At 40.8% G+C, this 25,816-nt stretch overlaps 1 protein-coding gene across 12 annotated transcripts in view; it reads right to left on the reverse strand.

The window, feature by feature from the left end:
- CADPS (calcium dependent secretion activator) overlaps positions 1–25,816 on the reverse strand; it is a 476,794-nt gene that overhangs the window by 51,932 nt on the left and 399,046 nt on the right. For all 12 annotated transcript variants that reach the window (XM_055383622.2, XM_019024533.4, XM_055383621.2 and 9 more), the window contains 2 exons: positions 18,040–18,114; positions 17,068–17,151 (listed from right to left, as the gene is read on the reverse strand). In XM_055383622.2, coding sequence (XP_055239597.1) covers positions 17,068–17,151; positions 18,040–18,114 — 159 coding nt within the window. The remainder of the gene's footprint in view (positions 1–17,067; positions 17,152–18,039; positions 18,115–25,816) is intronic.

Here is a 25,816-nt window from a genome sequence, read left to right on the forward strand (position 1 = left end):
TATCATCATTACTGGTAATATTGGCTTACCGGTGTAGACAAAGCACATGCTCCTCAGCCTGGTGGTGATAGTCAGTTTCACTCCCCACCTCTGGCCCACGGGCAATTTCTTGCTATAAAAAAGATTCTGGAATCTCCCCAGGTTACCAACAGGTATCTGAGCTGATTCTCAGTCTGGCATACTTTCTGCCAATTCTCTGACACCCTATGCACTGAGAACTCACCCTCTAAATGTTGAGGCTGACAGCAAAGACCTGTTCTCTTCGCTAAGTATGACTGAGTGTGGGCATAAGTGAGAGGGCAGTTCCCCAGGCCAGTGCCCTGGGTTATAATCAACAACACAATCTATTACTCTCCAGGACCAAGCCATAGCCATGTACCCTAGGGCACAGGAGACAAAGGGGAGGGGGTAGGGCTTGCCCCAGATACCTGGTCTGGCATCCCTCCTGAGCAGGTTCTCAACTGCCCTCAAAGGGAGGCAAGAACTGTGACTTCAGCAGAACTTCATCTCCTGGGACTCCCTGCTTTCTGACCATCCCCTCTGGTAGGACAACCCATATCTTTTCTCTAGCAGCATTCATGAATCCTCTTGTCCCTGACTCTCCAGATAGAGCCAGTTCTGGAAAAAGCTTAGAAAAAGAGACACAAATCCAGAGAGGCTGACGGAGGCTAAGGATAAAATTGGGAAGAGGCGCTGTCAGTGAACAATTGTTCATGTTTTCCTGTGCCTGAAACAAAGAACATTTACTATGTACAGGCACCACATTAGGAGCTGTAGGATGAATGTGCTTGCTCCATGATTTCTGCCTCAACAACCTTTTGAGGGGGATCCTATTAATATTCCCATTTTACAGTTGAAGAAACCAAGGCTAAAAGAGATAAGCAACTTGGCTTGAAGGCACATGACTAATAAGTTACAGCTTTGGACCTCCCATTCCCTAAGCTGCCTATCATCCTATTATTTAGTTTCTTTTTTTAAAAAAACTATCAAACCACTTTTATTAATTAGTTATATTTAAGTCTTAATTTTTTCTTGTGTGTGTAGATGTAACCTTAAATGGCTTCTCAAAAAAAAAAATGTATGAGGGACTTGAATACATTTGAGTCAGTGCAGAAGGTCCAAAATAGTTTCTCTGGCTTGAATGTCCCAGCTAATTACCTCGACCCTCCACCTCACTTAGCCAGTGTAGACAGGCTTAATGGTTTCTCTATTGAGCTCTTCCATTATTTTTCAGGTGCCCAAGGTAATCTTTTCATTGAGCACTCACCATTCTGGGATTTTCACAATGCTGATGACTAAGGGATTTTCTTCTGCCTGGCCCTAAAAAGGGGACCTGAGTTAATCATTGTGCAGCTTTGATAGGGAGCGCGGCAGGGGCTTAAACCACTTCTCTTGCTTCATTAGGGGAAAAAGCAACCCAGGTGCAGACCACGAGGACCTCAGGGTTTGATACTATTAAATCAATGCACAGACAAAAAAAAAAGTGGATTAGGCCCTTTTTGCAAACAGAAATCTGGTGGGTAAGACTCAAAGATGGAAGAAGAAAGAAGTCTGAACAGATACCACCGCATTAGTGACTGCCCGAACGCCCCATGATCTCTCAAAAAAAAAAAAAAAAAAAAAAAAAAAGGAAAAAAACAATCAAGGAAATGATTTATTCTCTCCATGAGCTGACTCCACCCCCGCCTGTTTGACTTCACAAGAGCTCTGAGTTAATTTTTTTTGTCCTTTGCCTAGATACTGCAGACCACACCACCATGTCAAAGGGCTAGCAAAATTTACTTCAATGTTTGGCCTTTGAAATTTCTGCTGCAAGGTTAATGATGCTGTTTTGCTCCCTTTTCCACTTCCCTAACCCAAGCAATTTAGAAACGTAGATTTTTTTGTGTGTCAAGGCAATTCAGTATGTAAAAATGTTACTCAGTGCCATGCCTAAAATCATTTCATCTCCTGTTGGTTTGATTTTTCATCTCTCACCAGCCTCATATCTAGAATGTAGGTGCTCTCTCTCCTTAGTGTCTACACTACCTGGTATATAGTAGTGGCTCAATAAAAATATATTGAATGAATGAACTTTAGAGAATGGCACTCTTTACTCAGTACCCAGGGCAGAGGTTAGAGGTTTCTAGCACTTTCTTACAGTAGGTGTTTGAGCTGTAGCACTCTTATAGGACAACTAAGAAAGTACCACTAGGCACGATCAGTTCAAAAGGAACTGGTATTTGGTGACTCTATAAGAAGAGCTTAAAGGATCTCTTGTTTTGATACACCCTAATTAGTGCAGTATACAAGGTAAGGGCTTGGGATCAGGAGACAGATGCTTGATCTGGCATCTGGTTTCATCACCCACTAACAGTGGGCCAGGTAACTAACCTTTCTTAGCATCAGCTTACTTTTTGGAAAATAGAGATAATGATAATAATAACAGTAGTTCCTCCTTATAGGGTGGTTGTGTGGATTATTAACTTTTAAAAAGATGAATTTCTTAAGTGCTTACCACAGGTGGGATACTATTCTAAGCATTTTCCCTGTATTAATTCATTTACTTCATGTAAAGGGCTAAAGGAGCTAATACGTGTAAACAACTTTGCATAGAGCCTGGCACATAGTATGTGTTTAATTAGTGTTGGCTATTATTTTTATACTCCTTTTCCCTCCACCTCCCAAGGGGCTGATTTGATTGGTCAGGTTCCAGTGCACTGGCTGGGCTATTTTCCTTTAGTGGTTGGGGTCATTAAACCTTACATATCTGAAACTTGGGTGTGCTGCTTCTGTTTCAAAGTTAGAATTCTTCAGGTAAGAGCGTGTGACTTATCCTGCAGCAAGAGGCCTGACCATTCTACTTCTGCTCCTCTTTACTGGCCATGTTCCAGGTGTGCTGTAGACCTCTCTGATTCTATTTCTTGCTGGCTTATCAGGCCTAACCTCATAAAAAGAGATCCCTGCAGACCACTACGGCTCTGTGGCATTCTCTGCATTGGAATGTAGACCTGAAGTCCAGTTCACATTGTGATAGTTTGTTTCCAAAGAGGTTTGCCATCAATTCTTTTGCTTCCCGTAGGTCCATGCTCTTCCCTCACTGAGAAATGGAGTCTATTCCTCCATCTGCCTGGAGTCTGGGCTGGTCTGCAACTGCTTTGACCAAGAGAATATAATGGAGGTGGTGCCGTGCCAATTCTGAGCCTAGTCTTGAAGAGGTCTGGCAGCTTCTGCTTCCTCAATCTTGAAAGCCAGCTAGCTGCCATGTAAGTGTAACTACCCTGAGAATACCATGCTGCAAGAAACCCAAGCCACATGGAGAAGCCCAGGAGGATGAGATCCCATTTGGAAAGAAAAAAGCCACATGGAGAGACACCAAGTTATCAGATATTCAGCCCCAGCCCAGCCTATTCATAGGAAAGTGGTTAAGAGCATAGACTCAAGCTGGATTGCATGGGGCCACATTCCATCAGGTTGGTGCAAAAGTAATCAGGGTTTTTGCCATTACTTTCAATAGCTCTGCCACTTACTTGACAAGTTACTTAACCTTTCTATGCCTCATTTTCCTCATCTGTAAAATGAGGATAATAGTATTGTTCATAAGGTTGTTGAGTTATTAACTGAATTCTTAGAACAATCCCTGGGCATAGTAAGAACTATGTGCCAGCAATCATTGTCATTTCTGCTGGAAAGTCAGGTTGTTTTAGTGAATTGCACTTGTATATTAAGGTTGGTCTGACCCTACACATGTGGCTCTTTAAATTTAAATAAATTAAAAGAAAATACAAGTAACATTCAACTTTTTAGTTGCACTAGTCGCAGTTGAGAGTACTTGAGAGCTACATAAGGCTAGTGACTATTTTGGACAGCTCAGATACAGAATACTGCCATCATTTTAGAGAGTTCTATTGGACAGTGCTGGTCTAGACTCAAGGGACATTCATAAATATAGGTTATTGCATTTTTAAGTGATATGAATTAAGAATTCCTATGTTAGAAAATGAAATTAATTGGAGGAGGAAGCAGGAGAAGAAAAAAGATATGGGTGTCATAGTCTCATTTTGTGGGTGAAACAGGAAATAAAGGTGGATGGGTACAGCTTAAAGTTATAATGGTACCAAGACAGGAAGAACAATACTGTAATAACTGTAACAGAAGGAGAGTGGAGGAGAAGTGGATGATGTAAAGTGAGCTGAAGCTCTATCTATTACAGTAGGGAGTCAAATAATCACTAAGATTGACCAATCAAGAAATGACAACAAAGGCTGTGTGCAGTGGTTCATGCTTATAAACCTAGCACTCAGGGAGGCTGAGGCAGGAGGATTGCTTGAAACCAGGAGTTCAAGACCAGCCTGGGCAACATAGGGAGACCTCAGTTTCTACAAAAACAAACAAACAAACAAACAAACAAAAAATTAGCCAGGCATGGTTGTGTGCACCTATATTCCCAGCTACTCAGGAGGCTGAGGCAGGAGGATCACTTGAACCCAGGAGTTCGATGCTGCGGTGAGCTGTGATCATGCCACTGCACTCCAGCCTGGGAGACAGAGTGAGACCCTATCTCTAAATAATAATAATAAAAAAAATATAATAATAGTACTTAGCACTCCAGGGGTTAAAAAATTGTTAAAAAGTTTCATTTTGAAGGAAGGGATTGAGAGCAGAAAGGACTAGGACAGAGAACTGTGTTTTTTTAAAAAAATTATGAATGTTTCTGTACTGTTTCATTTTTTTTAACCATGTGCCGATATGACTTTCATTAAAAATTATTGAAAAAAGGAACAAAAGTGATAGAATTTTCAATTTTCAATTCTAGTGGAGAAAGGGATTTTGCAGGAAGAATATATCTTTCTCAGGGTGACTTTCTCAAGGTGTTTGGTTGATGAAATCATGGTTTAGGGGTATGTCCTCTATAAAGGCAAAACCAAAACCTAACAGAACCAACACTCAATACATAATCTGGATGCTCTAAGTGCATCTTGGGAAGATGAATAAATTTTAAGTGCCAACTGAGGGACCGACTGCTTGGGTGAGACAGAATGTGTGAGTGGGCGGATGTACTGGGACTGCGTGTGCGGGTGAGCAGTTGAGCAAACCTCAGTGGCTTCTGCCTGGGGCCAAGTGACAATTACGGTGAAAGCCCCTTCCAATACTTTCTGAGGACTGGAGAAAAACACAAGCCTTGAAGTATATCTGGAATCATAGACAGCATGATGGATTCCCAGGGCTCTGTCACCAGAGGGCCTGAAATGTCTTCTTTGCTTACCGAATGTCAGTACTGTGCTGGGCCAGTTGGGAGGCACTATTTCCATGTGAGCACTGGGTCAAATGCTACATGGACGCACATACATCATGAGGCCATTGTCCGTTGCTTCCTTTTATAAGAGGGCCAGAGTTGGTAAATGCCATTTTTACAGAGGTGGGAACTGTGACACCAAAAATTTCTCATAAGTAGCTCACCAGATGTCCATTGCTTGAAAAATGATCACTGGCTTTCAAAATTTGATTCCCATTTGAAAGAAAAGAGTTAAAGTTTGAGATGTTTAAAAAATAAGGTTTCTCTAAGTTGCCTATAAATGGAACCATTTCAGATAATGGAAAAGAGAATACTGACCAAGTCTTGACTCTTACTCCTACTTTCTCAATTAGTGTCTATGTGACCTTGGGAAAAGCAATGAACTACTCAGATTTCTCATGAACAATACAGAAATATTTAATAACTGATAGTCATATATAAAATCAGGATGCATTTACCAATGATTGAACACCTAATTTACAGTATCTTATTCACGTCTTCTAAGGACTTGTCTTCTTCCTTTATGAATGAGGAAACTGGGCTCAGAGAGGTTAAGTTGCTGTCCTCAGGGCACACAGTCAAGAAGTAGCAGAGCTAGGATTTGAACCCTAATGGGTGGGCCTGACTTCAAAGGATTCTGTACTGTATCAGGTTGTCCCTACACTGCCTTTTCACAAGACAATTTAACAAAGTTTGAAGGGAAAAGTCCTACCATGACTGTGGAAGTATTTTGAACAACAAAATGTATTATAATATTCACCGACCACAAATAAGACCTCATATATAAAACTGTAACCATCAAGGATAATATTCTGAAATGACCTCTGTGAACCACTGCAGAGCTTCACAGGGGGCCATGGGAAAGTGGGAGAGAGCCGAGGCTTTCCTGCAAAGCATCCTTAGGCAAGAACATGAAAACTGAGTTGCAGGGCTACTGGTTGATTGTACGGCTTCTGTGCATGTTCATAAATATTGATTGTGATTAAACTATTATCATAGTAATGAGGGTAGTAATGCCTCCTACAGCCCATCCCATCATACTCCTCAAAGTCCCTACCTTTTATTAAACAAAGGGCTGCTGGCACTGCTGGGGAGTTGGGCAAGAGGCAAGGAAATGATCTCTATTAAGCAAACGCATTCTATTCCATGCTCCGATTAGGAGCCGCAGCCTCATTAACGATGAGAATTGTTCTCATCTCCTGTTGTTCAGGGTACTGTGCTCCGAGACTAGATCCAGGAAGTGTATGTTCTCATCTCCCCCCACCCCCCACCCCCTGGGGCCTCTGAACAGATGCCTGATTGAAGTAGACCTGTTTTTCCTTCCAGTTTTCCTTTTCCTCATTTCTGTCCCAATCCCTCATTCCCAGAGAGGATTTTTCCAAGGCTCAAGGGCTCCTTCAGACCCAGCCTCTTAACACTGCTGATACTTAACAATGGTTGCATGCTTACTCTTTGCCTAGCACAAGGTTAAGCAATTTATAAGGAATTCACCCTCACAATGGTGGGCGTGAAATTCTCATTGCTTACAGATGAGGAAACTGAGGCTCAGAGAGGTTAATCAACTTTTTAAAAGATCCACAACTAGTGACATTATGGAGCTGGTATTTGAAGCACGGTTTCCTTGGATTCCAGGGTTTGCCCTCCTAATGGCCACATTGTATGCCTTTCCATTTTGTTGATTTTTGTGACATGATCTTATTTTAAGAGAAACTTGGAAGTGCAAATTGGAAAGTTTTAATTTTGTAAAATCTCCAAGCAGACATGTAAGCTTATTTTTGCGGATTTTAAGTGGGGGCCCCTGCCCCCTTCTGGCATTTTTGTGTTTTGTTTGCCTTTTGAACATCTCTCAACACTAAGAAGGGTGACAGAATGCAAGCTTGAATAGGACAAGGGCCATGTCTTACTTGTGTCCCTGGCTTCCACATGGCTTTGGTGCTGAGCAAGTGAGGGCTATATTGTTGTTACTGAATAGTAATGCTTCTGCACGAAGGGGTCACTTGTGACCTCTGGTGTCCTTGACTTTTCCTGCAGGCTGCTTTAGCCTGAATTTGAAGGTATAAATTATGTCACTGCTGCCAGTGACAACTTATCTATCATAGCCTGGGTTTGTAATGCAGTGGTTTGGTTTCTCTCTCTCTCTCTTTTTTGTTTTCATTTTCTCAGGCAAAGAGTGAAAAAAACAAGCAATCCCAGTGAGGCTTTTTGCAAGGCTCAAGGGATGAGTTAAGAGGTCTGAGTTCTATTAAACTAACTGTGCAAGTCATTTTCCTTCTCTGGTCTCAGTTTCCGCAACTGCAAAATGGAGTGGCTAGAAAGTATCAGTACTTCCCAGACTTCCAGCATCAATACACCTTCCTGATTTTGGCTGCAACCCATGAACCATCTGTATTATAGTTACTTATTATTCCTCCTTAAACTAGCTCACTTTAAAAATACTTAATTATAAAGGGAAACATATTTCTACTATAAATGAAAAAGCAATATCACTCTCAATAAGAAAAAAGCCAGGGTGAAAATAAATACAGTATAACTAAAACAATGGTAGTAAATTCTGGGTAGACATGGTTGCCTGCTAAGGGTCCTGAGCCTGAAGCCTCCCCGTCCTCTGTTACAAATGAAAATTTGAGATTTTTAGATAAGTGTGAAAGACAAACAAGCACCAAATGGAAACTTTCTTCTTGACATAAGGATAAAGATGAAAAGAGAATTAGAAAAATAATAACCCTCTCACAATGTGATTGGTCTTGTTTAATGATGAGTTTTTGGAGCATCTAACACCAGTAGCATCTGAGGTCCCATGTGGTACATATCCTGCACTTGGGATATACTCAGTGGTATGCTGGTTTCTGAAAAGCTCACACTCTCTCTTCCCTTTCTCTTTATCTATCACTGTCTAAAAAAAAAAACCCAATATAATAATATACTGAAATATAAGTAAGATAGTGTTTGCCAATTTCAGTAAAATGCTCCTGCTGTGGTCAGTTTTAGGCTACCAATGGGACATCCCTAACTTCGAACATAGGAAGAGAAATGGAGATCGGCTGTCACCAGCAGGTAGGAGCCAAGCAGACTCTAGCATATCAGTGGAAACATTGAACCAGAAAGTCTAGAAAGTTCCTTTGACTGAATGCACTCTAGACACTAACTTCCAGACAGTAGAGTAAGATTTTTTTTTTAAACCTATCTCTACCACTCTTAGTTCAGCAATTTACATATGGCAGCGGTTGATTGAGAAACTGATGCTAACATTTGTGCTCAGTGATACAACTACATTAATAATTACAATAATAACAATATCTAACAAGTATCAAATACTTACTCCAATCCACCATTTTCTCATTTAATTCTACCCACACCACATAATGTAGGTCTTATTGTTCCCATTTTACAGATTAGGCAACTAAGGTCAGAGATTAATCAATCTGTCTAAGATTATACTTTAGGAAGTGGCAGAACTGGAAAAATAAGAAACCTCAGTGCACACTGAAATAAACCTGATTCAAACCAAAATATGCTTGGAGAATGAGATATTCAATTCTAGTTAAGCAAACATTTTGATTAATAAAGAGATGTTTTAGAGACTATGTAAAAATGAAAAATTCTTTTGGCATTAAAATAAAACACAAAATGCTAAAATACACTAAACATAATGGAAAATGACTTCGATGAATCAAATTTTTGCATGAAAGAATATGCTAAAATATAAGTCACAAGAGTTTTGGTTGACCTTGTCATGGGTAATAGTTTGGATTGCTTACAGGAAAAATGATTGGTATGCTAAGACTGAACTGGTGGGAAAATGGAACCAACCCAAATGTCCATCAATGATAGAGTGGATAAAGAAAATGTGGCACATATTCACCATAGAATACTACACAGCCATAAAAAAGGATGAGTTCATGTCCTTTGCAGGGACATGGATGAAGCTGGAATCCATCATTCTCAGCAAACTAACACAAGAACAGAAAACCAAACACTGCGTTTTCTCATAAGTGGGAGTTGGACAATGAGAACACATGGACACAGGGAGGGAAACATCACACACTGGGGCCTGTTGAAGGGTGGGGGACTGGGGGAGGGATAGCATTAGAAGAAATACCTAATGTAGATGACGGGTTGATGGGTGCAGCAAACCACCATGGCACATGTATACCTATGTAACAAACCTGCACGTTCTGCACATGTATCCCAGAACTTAAAGTATAATTAAAAAAAAATTTTTTAAAAAGCACCAGGGTCATGTAAACTTTCTTACAGTTTTGAATAATTTGACAGTAAGGCTAAGAATGGCTATTTATGGAGCACCTACTTGCTATATACCAGGTGTTATGAAAGGTCTACTGTTTATCTCTTATTAGCCCAGTGGCTCTCTGAGGCAGCTATCAGCATTCCCACTGTATAGATGAAGAAACCAAGGCTCAGAAACGGTCAATAGCCTGCCTACGTTTCTGTTAGTCTGGGCTTCACAGTCACACCTTTATCTTAATCACTCTCTAACTTTCTGGCGATAAACTTCCCACTGCATGTGATTTGGAGGTCAGGATAGAATCTATAATTAATTTCATGACAACTATTTCCTGTTTGAAGCCATGTACCTATTCATTAGGTATTTCTTTTTTCTTTTTCTTTTTTGAGACGGAGTCTGGCTCTATCACCCAGGCTGGAGTGAAGTGGCACGATTTCAGCTCACTACAACCTCCGCCTCCCGAGTTCAAGCAATTCTCCTGGCTCAGCCTCTCAAGCAGTTGGGATTACAGGCACCTGCCACCATGCCTGGCTAATTTTTGTATTTTTAGTAGAGATGGAGTTTCACCATGTTGGCCAGGCTGGTCTCAAATTCCTGACCTCAGGTGATCCACTCATCTCTGCCTCCCAAAGTGCTGGGAAATACCCATATTCTTTAGGTATTTCTTTTGTAGCTAGCATTTCTGTGACCTGGTCACTTAGACCACACAGTCTGGAGAAAATACTGTGTCTGTCTTATGTTTGCTTTGAATGATATTCAGCTGTTCACTACACAATATTAAGTGAAATAATTAACTTTGGATACTTATCTTTTCTCTTCTGTAAAGCTTCTGAAGGGTTGCTTCAGACAGCAAGTGTGTTAATTGTTAACTCCATTTTCATGGCATCAACTGGAAATAAGGATGTCCTAGTAGGCAATAAAATGATCTGTCACAGACCCCAAAGGGGATGTCAAATTCTGAAACACTAGAGAGTGGCTGATGAAAGAAACTGATAGAAGATATAGCAGATCAGTGTTTTAGACTTCTCTAACTTTTTAAAGCGCAGTGTTTTTTGGTTGGCCCATATGAACAAAATACATTAGAAAAAATAAATGGTGGCTTCCATTGGAAGGTGGCCCTCAGCTCCAGCATCAGAAGACCACAAACCCAGCTGGCTTATAACGGAGCTGGTCTCTCTGTGACCTCGCTTAACTCCTCCAGCTGAATTGATTTTGCTAAATTCCCTGCTGAAAACGCTGAAAGTCTGTACCATAGGCAAGCTCCTTCATGATCAGGCTCCTGCACTGATTGCTCTTTAACTCCATGTCTGTCATTTTTCTCCTTCTGGCCTGGCCTTTCGCAAGGAACGTCTAGTTCCTAAAATTTACTAGATCTTCCCTTTCACCTCCAGGTCTTTCTATCTTGGAATACTCTTTGTTCTCTCCTTTGCCAAGCAAAACTCTACTTATTTTTTAGGTCTCAGCCCAAATGTCCTTTCCTTCAATGGTCTCCCAGATGAGGTTGGGTCCCTTTGGTCCGTAGTTACACTGCACTGGCTACTCTCTCTTTCTGAGTAATCACCATGCTTGTAAACTACTTGTTGAGAATATGTATCTCCCTCAGGCAAATGTCCAATAAACAGCATTGTCCATCTTATTCATTGCTAACCCCCCCCAGTGTCTAGCACATAGTAGGCACTCCATAAACAGGTATAGAATGAAGGACTAATGTAAAATGAATGATTATCTGGACAGCACAAAGGAAGTGGGGAATTTTGAATGTCTATTACTTCAGTATTACGGTAAAATAGCTGGCTGGTGAGTAAACTCTTTATAAATTATTTTTGCTGGTAATATATGAAAAATAGATGACTCTTTCCCTTAGAAGTAGTATCAGCTAGTGGATAGTTTCTGGAAAAGTCACTAATTGACTTCACCTACAGATTTCTGTGTATATATGGGGAATAACATTTTTGTAATAATAAAGGAGCAATTTAGGGTAGAGTCTTAATAACTATGTGACTTTGACAAATCACTCAACATCACTTATCTATAAAATGGGGATGCTAATTAAATCAGTTGCATAGACTGATTGTGAGGATCAAATAAGAAAATGCATGCATACACTTAGCACAGTGTCTGGCACATAGTATGTGTTCAATAAACGCCAGCTACTACTACCACAGTTGGTGCTTCTGTCCAAGGCAGACACCTCCACTCTGAAATGTAGAAGCCAATTGACTTAAAAATTACATGTATTTGGCAGTGAATAATCTGGTGATGTTACCCTCTGGAGGGTGAACCAAAACCTCTGTCTGCATCACTCATCATCAACCCACACTGTAAAAAGCCGTCTCTCCTACCCTGGACATTCCCTGAAGCCAAAGCATAAGTGAAATGCCATCAGAGAAAATACTAACAAACTCTGAGGAATATTCACCCCACTCTAGAATTCAGACTGCCTCTTAACCAAAATGTTCTGTGAACAGAAGTGAATGTCATTGATTCAGTTTGGGCTTTAGACCCAGGTGGCATTCTCGTTCTAAGGCATGGCATCAAGAGCTCTGCACAAAAGCAGTCAATGCTACTGATTTACACAAATGTCTCGCAAATTCTAGTGGGGAGAAACATATCTGTTTTGTTTCATTTCCAGGTGGCAAGACAATCAAAATGCTGGCAAAAGGAAAACAGGGTGAATGAGAGTAACTTAAGACAAAGAAGACTGGACATACGGTAGGTTTCAGGCCCTTGACAGCCCTAAGATAGGCTTTATTCTTCCTGCTGTGAGTGGCTTCCATGTTGTGTTGTGACCACCTCAAATGGATTTATTTGATCGGAGGAGGATGTCTGAATTCTAGGGGACTTCAGAAGACTTGATATAAAGTTCAGACAGAACTTGATAAGGTTCTGTCTGCTTTGAGGTGGGGCCTGGGCTACTCCTACATCTTTATTCCTCTGCAGGGGCCCCAGGGTTTAGTGAAGGAAGAATTCACGTGAGCTGGGGGGAGCTTAACCTTTCCAAGCCTTAGTTTCAACATCTGCAGAAGAGTGTTGTTGGAATGTGATTGTTCTGAGGATTCAGCAGGAAAAATACATTTAAAGCACATAGCTTTGTGCCAGGCACTTAGCAAGTGTTTAAGGAATAGGAGCTGTAGCTCTTATAGTTATTTTAGACTTCTGAATTCATCTAATATAACCATCATCATATTACACTGAAGGAGATTAAAAGCCAAGATGTGGTACCTTGTTCCAGGTCACACAGCTCCTTGGTAAGGGGCAGAGCTGGGTTACCATCCCAGTCTCCCTACCCTGTGCTGTCTTTTTTACTGTACTCCATGGACTCTCAGGACTCCTAGCTCAGCTGAGCTCTTCGGTATATCACAGTTCTCGGGCTTTCCACCTTTGCCCTCTCCAGTCAAGTCTCCACCCCCAACATTCACTTAATCCCTAAACCGTGTTTATGTGACCTCCAAAATATCCACAGAAGTGCCTCCTGCTTTCCTGCCTCCTGGCTGATGCAGCTGCTATTTTGTCCAGAAGATTCTCCCCTCTTCTGTATCCATCGCTGACTCCTTCAAGCTTGAGAGCTCAAGTCGCTCATATCCTCTGCAGAGAGACCTTGCCTGAGCATCCTGACTAAAGTAATATCACCTCCCCACTTTCTCTTGCTCTCCAGTTTATGTCCTGTGGAAATGCTTCTCCCACTGGATAATTTTCTTTCATTTTTAATTGCCTGTCTCCTTTACTAAATGTAAGCTCCCAAAAGGGCCGAGAACACACCTTTCTAGCTCGTTGCTGTGTCCCTAGCACCTAGCACAGAACATGACACATAGGTGCTCAGTAAATAGAAGTTGAGTAAATGAATGAATGAATTCCAGAACCAGCATATTTGTTAACACTTGCAGAGGACAGAGGAAAGCATTGTCACTTTCTGTGGGAGGACCCTGGGTACCTGCTTGCCCTCTTCTTGGCCTCCTAAAAGAACAGCGAGTGGCTACCCACAAGACAGGGACCCTTCCAAACAGGCATCCCACGCAAAAGCACATCTTGTAGTCAAGGGAAATGGGCAGATAGTTGCTAATTGCGTCTTCCAACTGGGCTGATCTTTCAAAAGTTCGAAAGGCGCCTGCCTCCATAAATCCCAGGCTGCTACTGCTGCTGAAGCTGGTGAGGGAGGAGAGGAGGGTGCGCTTGGGCGCCTCTCGGGCTGGCACGAAGAAGCCACATCTCATCCTCCCTCCTCCCCCCAGCTCCTCTCCAAGAGAGGAAGCAATGCAGATGGAGACGAGAAATAAATATTCCTGCCTGCTCCGTGCCACTGCAGACGTTTTCCAAAATGTCTGGCTTGGACCATGAAACAAGCCCACCCAGGAAAGGAGGCGCTCAGCGGGAGAAAGAGGGGGAAAGGGTGGCATATTTGTCGATACTCGTCAGCTTTCTGGGGGGCAGAGCACATGGCTCATCCTTGGCAGCCCTGCTGAGGTGGGGACGTGGTAAGTGCACAGTAATACTTGAGGAATTGAATCAGAAATGGGAGTGGAGTTAAGAAACTCATGCCAGAGCGTCGGCACTATCTCTATGCCTCTGCACAGGGTCCTGGGACGCACAGCTGGTTCTTTCACAGGTTTCAAGCTCTTTGCACAATACCTGCTGCCTCCGCTCATCCCTTTTACTTCCACTCCACTCCTGGGGAATTAACACAATTGGGCTGAAGGAAGCCATCAAAGGCCATTTGGAATTTGGGCAGGAACTCAGAATCCATGTGTGGAGATATTCCTGCCACCTCTAAACACAGTTCACTTTCTCTAATACTGGAATACTGGCAGGAGATGAGAACACGGGCTGCAAATGATAAGTGGGTGCTTTTGGCCTGGGGTGGCCAAGTGTGTGGGAGAAGTGTCACTAAGGAGGGAAGTTACAGGCCCAGCAACAGGCACCGAAGTGTTCTGCATTACACTGCCTTTGCTAGGCATGCTGTGAGGCTGCAAAATGTCTCTGAAAAGGGAGATGAGAGGATGGGAATTTCAGTTTGAACACTTCTGCATAGGATGCTCTGGGTGTCCTGTTTCTAATCTTCCTGTGAGACTCTCTGGTGCCCTGTTCTTGATATCGCTGCCCCTGGACCACCTTCCCATAGTCCTCTTGGTAGGCCAGTAATTAGGGTGGGGCCCTTGGTGGATTGAATTCTGCTCAGTAAAGAGTAGAGGAGCTTTCCTGGGTTTCACAGGTTCAAGTCCAATGCAACAAAAACAGTTGCTCAAAGTGAAGACACAAAGAAAGCAATGTCTTCTACGGGTGTCAGGGAAACATTTTCCAGAAATGTTGCATTGAATTCTGTTTCTCTTTTTTTTTTTTTTTTGAGACGGAGTCTCGCTCTGTCACCCAGGCTGGACTGCAGTGGCGCGATCTCGGCTCACTGCAAGCTCTGCCTCCCGGGTTCACGCCATTCTCCTGCCTCAGCCTCCCGAGTAGCTGGGACTACAGGCGCCCGCCACTACGCCCGGCTAACTTTTTGTATTTTTAGTAGAGACGGGGTTTCACCTTGGTCTCGATCTCCTGACCTCGTGATCCGCCCGCCTTGGCCTCCCAAAGTGCTGGGATTACAGGCGTGAGCCACCGCGCCCGGCCTGAATTCTGTTTCTTTTCACCATTTCCAGGACTTCACTGAGGAATGAAACATTGTCTAATATTTCCCACTCATGTGCCCTGAATCCTTCTTTATGAATCTTCCCCACTCATTTGCCCATCTGCCTTCCAGTGCCAGGCAATTGCCAGCTGAATCCCACTCTCTCCAGGAAGCCATTCAGTGGTGGGGGAAAGCTGGCAGGACACATTGGTTCCTGTCCCCACTCTGCCCATTGCTGTGTGACCTCAGACAAATCACTCCCCTCTCTGGGCCTTCATTGCTTTGTCAAAGGAGTGGGTTGGATAGGTTTCCTTTCAGCTGTGACACATTATAGGAATGTTCCATAAGTGAAATTGGATGGAATTCCTACTATCATTATCCCCTTCCCACCTCACCTTTGCCAATAAGCTCCAGGGATAGGGGCCATCGCACCTCTGGGATTGAATTCAATCCTCGTACCTGGGAAGGTCAGAACTGCATATCAGAAGAAACTGTTTTAAATGTTTTCTGTTTATATTTCCCTTAGTTCCCAGGAAGATTAATGTATGGGTTGGGGAAAGATCAAAGTAGGGTATATTTGGAAAAAAGTTGTGTGCATGTATGTCTGCATTGTATAATAATCATATTAGTTACTTTTTAAAAATAATAGTTGCCATTTATTGAACTCTATTATGAGCTAGGCCTATGCTAAGCTCTTTTGCCTACGTTATTATCTTCATGATAGCTCATTAGGGAACATATTATCTGCCCTGCACTCCCTTACAAATGAGAAAACTGAGGTTCTGAGGGGATGGGACATTTGCTTAAGATCAGACAGCTGTTAACATTGGCAATGGCATTTGAGCCTGGCTCTGTTGGATTCCAAGGACAATAATGTGCTATCCACTACCCTGTGCTGGGCCTTGTCTTGGCATTCAGTCACTATCTGGGAGATTCTTCATACAGTGAGGCTGTTTTAAAGACCCATAGGCAGTGGGTCCTAAATTGATTCCCTTTCCTATGGTGTTGTCAGAGGAAAACAGCTAGTCTCAGAGCCAGCAGGAACCTGCTGTCAGAAATGGCAGGGAAGCATGCAGCTGTGGTGTCTGCCTAGCATCAGGAAGAGTGGGAGAACTGGGCCCCCAAAGCAGTCCATTTATAGCAACCATCTCCATTGATCATTTATCCACAGAAAATAAGGCTGGTTTCTGCCCAGACTTAGCTACCTCATTTCTATGGCCTTGCCTAATTCTGGCACAGAATCAGGGCCTCTTGGAATTTGCAAATAATTAGATCATATGTCCCAGAAGTTGTAAACTTAAATGGCTCCTAAGCGCAGGTAGGTATGTGAATGAGTGAAACAGCCAGGAGGGGGTTACAGCAAACTGCAAACACATGTCCAGTCTAAGACCCCCAAGACACAGCTCCAGCAGAGTTGCTGTGCACCTAGCATGCTATGCAGGCACCCCCAGAAATACAGAATTTTCTGTGAATTCTCCTGATTTTTAAATGTAGGCAATTCAGTTAAGAAGAACGTACTTGACACAGTGAGGACCATATAAAACATATTTCCAGGACTGAGTGCAGGTCTTCATTTAAAACTCTAAAATTAATTTTTCTTATGTACAGATGAGGAAATGGTGGCCCACATTAAGTCATTTGCCAGAGCTAGCTAAGGTGGGCTTAGGTAGGCAAATCTCTAGATGCATACATATAGAAATGTGTGTGTGTGTTCATAAAAATACACACATATTGTACATTTACAAATGAAATAGAAATGATGTTGGATTACCTGCTGTTATTAAATGTTTGGCTTTTCACATAGTGTTAATATTATACAATAGTTGACTATAATTAACACACACACCCATCCCAAAACAAAATGACACAACATAACTCCTCTCCCAAGCCGAAACCAAAAATTAAAACAAAAGCCAGGAAATAAAGAAGCTCTTTACTTACGGTAAATGACAGAAAAGAAGAAAACAAAGTCCCTTCGTCATATCTGGATAATTTTGCCAGCACTCCTTCCAAGATAGTAACGAACTAGAAAAACAGCAAAAAAGAAAAAAATGTTATTTCAAACTATAATTGTTCACCATAAAGCACATCATTTCCCAACCACATAAAGGCTGGGATCGAGCCCTCCGTTCATTTCTGCAGTCTATTATTTGATTCCCGCCTTCGGAGAAAGGAATAGACTGCCTTTACATAGAAATATTTGACTTATCCGGCTTTCTCTTCATTATTATGTGATTGCAAATATAGAGTGTTACAGAAGTGCAAAGTGACAAAATATTATTGAGTTGCATATAGCATGCGATAATATTAAATGCACTTTTTAAAATCCAAAACTGCGCAAAGCAGTTTCTACGTTACATATTAGCACTACATTTAATCCAATCTATTTTTATTTGTATTTTATCAGTAATTTGGGGGAAACAGAAGTTTAGCACTGGCAAATATAAATGTCTTCCCATTCAGCATTACTTAGTTAAAATTCTATAATTCATGAGGGTGACTGAAATAGCTTTATCTGACTTTTATGTTTTATTATGACTCTCACTGCATGTGAAACTAGAGGAAAAGGGGTTTTCATGATGGCAGAATTCCTTATTACCGTTTAACTTTCTGTATTTAAAAATCTAACTTTGTCAGAGCTGAAAAACAAAACAAACATTTCTCATATAACCTAGCGCAACGTTTGGGGACAAATTCTTATTAAGTTAACATATGCCACTTCATCAATTTATCTTCGCACGGCTCGAGATCATCGGAAAATCATTTAGAGCTGAGGCTGGGTGATGTACAATCTTGTTTCCTGAGAGACACAAGTATCCAGCTCAACTTTTTAACGTGTTACATTTTAATGGAAATGGAGACATAACAAAGCAGTGTTCACAATGAAACATTTCACCTGAAGCTGGAGGTTACCTTTGCAACCAAGAGTGTTATCATTTCTTTAACAGTTTCTTCAATTAGTTCGTCTATTTTTGAATGGTATTGATGCTAAGAACACAGAAAGACAAATATTAGCATGTTTGGGAGGTGATGGCATTGCATCCGTCAGTAATTTTTAGAGAACATAATTTATAAATAAAGCCTGGCCTGCGGACCCCGTTTATTTCCTTAGTCCCAGAAATATTTATAAGATCCTGACTCCAGTTCTTTGATAGAGAGAGATCTGAAGCTCTTAAAAATATTACCAAGTTCATTGTTCCTCACTCAAGGCTTTCGGTGCTTCTAATGTGTGTAGACACTTAAACACTTTTACAAATAGCACACATGAATGACTTAATGACCCAGCAGTGTGTTGATTTGGATCTTACAAAGCAGGATACTATAATAATTTAACACAGGAGATTAAAAATTATCTTTGGAAAACTGCTGGGGGTTGTGGCTTAGGTAGTAGATTCCCTTTCCAAAGGGAATTTGATGAAGACACTGTGACTAATTTTACAAAAACTGTTCTGAAACCCTCAGGTTCTTTGGGTTAATACCTCAGAACTCCTCATTTTGTCTCCAAGTCTTGACTCAGTATAAAGGCAAAGTGTCTCTTTCTGAACTCTTGTGGCAAGCCACTCATTTCCTCCATACATGGATAAACAGACCCAGTATGAGAGCCTACACTGAGACCACTGCTAAGTTTTTAAATTTCTCTAACTGTGCCTGTCAATTACATTTAAATAGTAATGTGAAAACAAACCCCCACACAAATAAAAATCTGCTGTAAATGCCAGGGAAAAAGGAAAAGTGATTTTAACACAAAATATTATATGCCAGCTCCCTGACATTTATTAGATCATTTTAGTATCCATTTGAATTATCCCATATTTCCTTAACAAAAAATAACAATGCAAGACATTGTTATTTGAAAAGGAAAATGCACTTACCCACATTTTAGCAAACTTTCAGAAGGATGATTAATTAGGAACAGAAAAAAAAGGAACAGTGCAAATAAAAATTAGGACAAAAGGACACATGAGAAAATAAAAATTAAATAAAATATTCAAAAGTCTATGTAAACATATGGAAATAAGCCATAGTAATGTGGTTTAATATTCTGATAACTGGCAATCAGAATTATTGAGAGTGAGGAAAGGGATGCGAATTAGGCAAATCCATTTAGAATCATAGGCGAGGTTTGTTTGTAATTGGAAGACCTGGATAAAGTCCCAGTGCAAAGTTGGGAAGCCATGTTACCTATGAAAATTTAACTCAGTTTCCTTATCTGTAAAAAACAAACAAAAGAGATAATAATACTATCATCCTGGACCAATGAGAAGGGAGAACCCAGTATGAAACTCTGATTTTGGAACGGGAACAAAGCCAACCCTGTATAAAGATTTTTAGCGGGTCTATGCTAGTATTATTATTTTAAAAACCAGTGCCCGAGTCCTTTCCTGTAGTCATGCCTTCAGACTCATAAGTCTCTGTTTGGGAGATCAAGTGAGAGTCTAGATGTGAAAATATTTTGTCAACTGTCATTGTGACTCAAATATTGTTAGTTGTTCAAGTTCATCAAGTATTAGATAAGGGTAGAAAGAGACAGTCTTATTACTTAGTCATCTCCTTCAGTTTCATTTTAATTGATTAGAGGAAAAACAATACAGCTAATGGCTTGTATGTTGTAGTCCCGCTGAATCAGAACCCATGTTGGCTATACTGCTAGATTCAAAAAGGAATTTACTCCTAAGTGGCATAAACCTGAAGCTAAATGCAAAAAATTTATCTGCAGAATTCTTTGCTAGAAACACAAAGAAAGATGTCAGAGCAAAAGAATTCAGGAAAATTGACAGGGCTCCAAATTCATTTTTAGGTCTTGAGATAAGATCCAGAATCACATGCTTACTTTTCCTCCTCATATGACTGCCTCACTCGTCTAGGTTTTCTTTGCATTGCTATAAATGATTCACATTTATTAATTATGGGAGTAAACTAAATCAGAAAAGCTAGCTGTGTGCAAAATAATATGAAATATACCAAGCAAAGAAGAACATCATTGAGAAACAAAACACTCTCTTGAAAAACTGGGCTGAAGTGGCAAATAGAGACTAGAGTAATTGTTCTCCACACACCAGCAAAGATTTAGGGTCTTACTCTGAGGAGTTAATGATGTCATTCTTTCTCCCAAGAGAAACAAGCTTTCTCTTCAGGAGCTAGGAACCTCAAACCCTTTCATAAGGAGACATGGTTGAGACATCGTGGCTTATGGAAATATGATGGTTTATGGGAACCTCTTCCCATTTCAATTCTTCCATGCCAAACTTTGCCTTAATTTTTCTCCAGGCAGTCCCACTATCTCTCCCTTTCACTCCATACAAATATGATCATCTCCATTCCTCTTCTGTTATAATGAACGTTTCTTTTTTTGTGCTTATAAAACAAAGTATTTTGATATGATTATTCTGTCTCTCCCATCCAGGGGAAACTTTATCATGTCAATCTCTGTTGGTCTATTTCCTCATTTTTGCAGTGCGGCTAGAATTATAACTTGTGAATATAGACATCATATTCACTTAACCAAATAATGAAACAATGCATGGAAACGTGGTTTAGAAACTGAGAAGTGCTATGTGGCAGTATTACTACTACTAATATTATTAATAGATTAACATAGTGGTTGCATGTGTATATACATTTCTCTAAACTCACCAAAAATCTCTATATTTTGTTGTATGTAAATTATGCCTCAATTTAAATATAATCTTCTTTGTGGAAGATAGCAGAGCAGGGTAATAATTACTTTGTTTATCATGTAGCAAAGAGGTAAATATCAAAGCAGCCCCTATTCCTATTCAAGTAATTACAGAATACGTGAATCCCTTTTGCCAGTTTTCCCTGATATATGAGACTTATTGGATTAACTTGCTTTCTGGAGTAATAGTGAGTACTCTGCTTTCACTCCTTGATCTTTCTTGGGAGATATATTGTTCTGTGCAGGTGTGAAGCTCCATGAAGGGGTATATATATATCACTGGGGCAACTTTTAATTAACAAACATTCCTACTAGACAATTTTGTTATAAAATGCCTTGCAGTCTGATCGAGTATCCAGATATGGTACAAAGAGGGAGCTTTACCATTTTCCCATTTTCCAGTCCTCTCCGCTGGCCCTTTTTTTTTTTTGAGATGGAGTCTTGCTCTGTCGCCAGGCTGGAGTGCAGCAGCACTCGGCTCACTGCAACCTCTGCCTGCCGGGTTCAAGCGATTCTCCTGCCTCAGCCTCCCAAGTAGCTAGGACTACAGGTGTGCGCCACCACTCCCAGCTCATTTTTTTGTATTTTTAGTAGAAACAGGGTTTCACCACGTTGGCCAAGGTGGTCTCGATCTCTTGACCTCGTGATCCGCCCACCTCGGCCACCCAAAGTGCTGGGATTACAGGTGTGAGCCACCACGTCCGGCCTCTACTGGCTTTCTTGGATTAACTTGCCCTGTACTCCAAAATTATATCCTGAGGGAACTACTAATATTCAATGGCCTGGAAAGTTTGGTCAGCTCACTTTTGCTTCTGATGGGCTGAGTTGCAAATTCACAATTACTGTGTGAAAATCATTCCACTTGACTTCCTGTGCTACACGTTTTGCCTTGTCATAGAACAGATTGTGTGTATGTTGTCTTTCTGTTAAGACCATCTGACCTTGGAAATGAGATGAAAACACACTAGACCAAGTGAGAAACTATTTAATACACAATTTCCCTTCTATTGGTACTTCACAAATTTTAATGAAAAAAATAAATATTTAAGATGGAAAACTATGCTTAACAAATGTTTCAGCAGCTGTCTTTACATGTGATATTACCCAATGATGAAATCCAGGATGCGATCTTAAAAATGGAGATTTCATCACCTGGCCAGTATCTAATCTAAAGCAGGTTGAGGGAGTTGGGACTCAGGTGGAGGCTGGTATTAGTAGCTAGGTCTATAATATGGGCTTCATATCCCATACTCAGAAATACAAACTACATAAAAACATTGGACTTTCATCTATTCTTATCCCAGTTCCAGGATGTTTCCAGATATTCTTGTTAAATCTCATTTTAGCAACTCAGCTTTACTTTGGAGATGAATATTCCCATTCTACAAAGTGAGAAAAATCAAGGAGGAAACATTTCCATATGACTTTCCATTGAAGTTCTGATTAAGGTTACAGCCACTGTGCTAGACCACTTAGAAGAACTACATATTTACAGACAATTAAGTCAAGCTAGCTTTATTCTCACCTGTTCTCAGCCACTTGGCATTCAGAGAAGCCTCATTTCCCACAGCTGGTCATTTAAGTGTCTCTGATTCAATTATACTAAGGAAAAATGTCACGATAGATCTCTCTAAGATGGCTTGGGAAAAAAACCAACAGTCTTACAATAAGAATCATAGACTAGGATGCATTATTGGATGGGCCCTTAATAAAGATATTCAGTCTAGATGTGTGTGTGTGCGCGCGCTATTTTGAGAGAAACAAGAAATGTTTACAAGCCTCGGTTATTTGTTTTCATTAAAAAAATTATGTTGAGTCACATGGGGAGAGTATGGGTAGTCTTTTCTACTTTATCAAATAGAACAATGTCTAGAAAGAAATAGACACTGCTGTTTCATGTCAAAAATGTTACTGCAAGTCCAAGACAACTTTCTGATTTTATATCCAGAATTAGGGGACTTTATTTAATACCCAATTTTAACAAACCACATACTTCCCAAAGGTTGTGTGTTGCATGCTATGTTCTTCATTCAGCAAATGATGACACATCGTTTGGCTGCTAAGGTATGGAGTCCATACGATGTCATGATTAAACCAAAAGGCAACTTATTCTTCTATAAAACCAGACTCCCAGGTCAAGCTAAGGTCATTCTACCTTGGCCCAGAAGCGATTAGTGGTAAAGAGAAAAGAAGGGTCCGCCATTGTGATAAAAGTCAACTTGGTCTTTCTCATCCTCTGTCTCCAACTGGGGTCTATGGTTTGGTCAAGGAGGTCCCCAGGTCCTCTGAAATTGTAGAGTAATAATATGTGAAAGTATTTTTTTCCCCTAAGAAATGGCTCCATACCTTTTTTTATATTCTCAGTGAAGTTTGTGACAGCAACTCCCACACTCCCACTACTCTCCCTAAACCCCCAGCTCAAAAGCAAAACAGCCCAGATCAAAGTGACTTGGCTTGTTTGGAAGAATTGTTTAACCGTCTGACCAGGTATGTGGGAGCTTTTGAAACATGGCCGTCATTGAATCAAGCTGGGGAGGGACTGCAAAAGCTGCTGAGGAGAAGGCAAGACCAGTCCTGTTGTATCAACCCTTCTGCACCCTGGCCTAGCACCATCCTTAGAAAACTCAGTTAAAATGTACATCTCAAGAAGATTTAAGGGGAAATAGATCAACTGCACTGCATTTAATTTAAAAGAAACCTGTTATGTTTTAAAGGATCCCATGGAGAAGATGAAAAAGAAAACCCACAGAATGGGAGAAAATAGTTGCAAATCGTATATATGATAATGGTCAGGTATCCAGAACATATAAAGAACTCTTACAACTCAATAATAAAAAGACAAATAACCCAATTTTTTAAATGGGCAAAAGATTTTGAATAGGCATTTCTTTAAAGAAAATATACAATGGTCAATAAATACATAAAAAGGAGCAAACAATACATGCTACAGCATGGATGAATCTTGAAAACACTGTGCTGAGTGAAAGAAGCCAGACACAAACGGCCACATATTGTATGATTTTGTTTATATGAAATGTTCAGAATAGGTAAATCCTTAGAGATAGAAAGTATTTTGGTGATTACCTAGGGCTGTGAAGAAGGGAGGGGAGTGAGAATTAATGGGTACTCAGTTTTTCAGGTGATAAAAATGTCCTAAAATTGACCTTGGTGATGACTGCATAACTTTGTGAATACACTAAAACTACAAAATTGTACATGTTAAACTGGTGAATTTTATGGGTATGTGAATTATATCTCAATTTTAAAAACAGTAGCTCCAAGGGGAGAAAAATTAAGGAGGAACAGGATTCTGGAAAATATGAACTCAAAGGGATCTCAATGAACTTTTGAGATCACCAAAAACAGGGCCTTTAAAGTGGGCTTGATGAAGCCTAAGAGATTGTTTAAATATTCCAGAGCAGCTTAGGTGGGTGGTGGGCAGTGAAGAGGTGCAGAGCAGAGGGCCACCTGGCAGCTTGGACTCTAGGCCCCCTCCTCCCCTCTCCATCCAGAGCAGCTGTACTTTTATTTGTGTCACATGCTGGCCTTCTTGATTTGCTTTGAAAAACAGATTGTGCCACTAAAAACAGCCTGAATGAAACTAGAATAGTGCTACCATTTTACAGATGAGGAAACTGAGGCCCAAAGAAGCTGAGTGATTTGTCAAACTCCAGCTTTCAGCTCAGCCAGGGGAAGAATCTAGGTTTCTGAACACCGAACCCAGGTCTTCCCCAAGGGGGGCTATCCTTCCTACCTGAATCCTTCCCCTGAAGTCAGGTTTACATACTGAGTATCCAGATCAGTGGTTCTCATAGTGTGGTCTCTGGAACAGCCAGCAGCATTAGCATCGCCACGGAACTTGTCAGAAATGCCAATCCTTAGACCACACCGCAGACCTATCTGAAATTCTTGGGTGAGACTCAATGATCTGGGTGTTCAGATGCTCTCTGGGTGAGTTTAATGTACACTGAAACATGAGAACCACTGCCCCAGATCATTCATATGAGCACATGATGCTGGGACAGAGAACCAAGGGCACCCTGAATTTGACTCCAGTGCTTAGAACTTAACCCCCAGGAAAAGGTCCTCGACAAGAAAATTAGTCAGGAACAGAGTTAACCAGGGTGGGGGTGGGGGCTGAGGAAGATGACTTGTAGGGGAAACAAGGTTGAAGATGATCTTGCCAGGAAGAGAATACCACCAACCCAAATTTAAAAATGGAAGGTGCTGAAAGAGAAAATAAATAACGAATAAGGAGCAAATATAATTTAGTAAAAATTCTGAACATGTAAGGCTGGTATCGAAAGATCTGATTTAGGAGCAATTTATGCCAATTGGCAACAACATAGAGTTGCCAGAAATGCTTCTGAATTAATTCTAAATTGGTATATGAATATCTAGCTGGCTTAAGGCCATCAGAGAAAAATGATCATGATAGTCTTTAATCAAGCCCAAGTTGCTGTTTCCTTCTCCTTTACATTTTAAATACTGCTTTGGAATTGCAAACTTAGCAAAGGACTAAACTTTTGGTCAGGAAAGATTCATGATCAATTCAGTCTAAGGAAAATTGAAAGTCTGCAATTTTTTTTTTCTTTTTTCTTTTGGAAATTCAGAACCTGCTGGCTGGGGATTGGGTAGCAGGGTGATCTAACATTATACATCCTGGAAGTTGTTTGATGCAAGAAAGGCCTCTCTTGCTGTCCAGATGTTCAAAGTGATAAAATGCACTTCAAATGTGAAAATGACTTTCATTCTGGCAAACACAGATCTGTTCGAGACACCAGCCTAATAAATAAGGTCGTCAAACTTCATTTAGCTTAGAGGAACTTTATGGCCACCCCAACTCCAGCCAAGAATCACTTCCAAGTGACTGACATTCTCATCAGCACATGCCTTAGAAATCTACTTGACAAACAGATACTGAACACTCATCCATGGCTTAATCCACAAATGTTAGAGTGTATTTCTGAAACTAGCAGACTAGGGTAGATGGAAGGAATTTGTGAAGTTTTC

Source organism: Gorilla gorilla, chromosome 2 (genome assembly GCF_029281585.2).
Source record: "Gorilla gorilla gorilla isolate KB3781 chromosome 2, NHGRI_mGorGor1-v2.1_pri, whole genome shotgun sequence".
Lineage (NCBI taxonomy): Eukaryota > Metazoa > Chordata > Mammalia > Primates > Hominidae > Gorilla > Gorilla gorilla.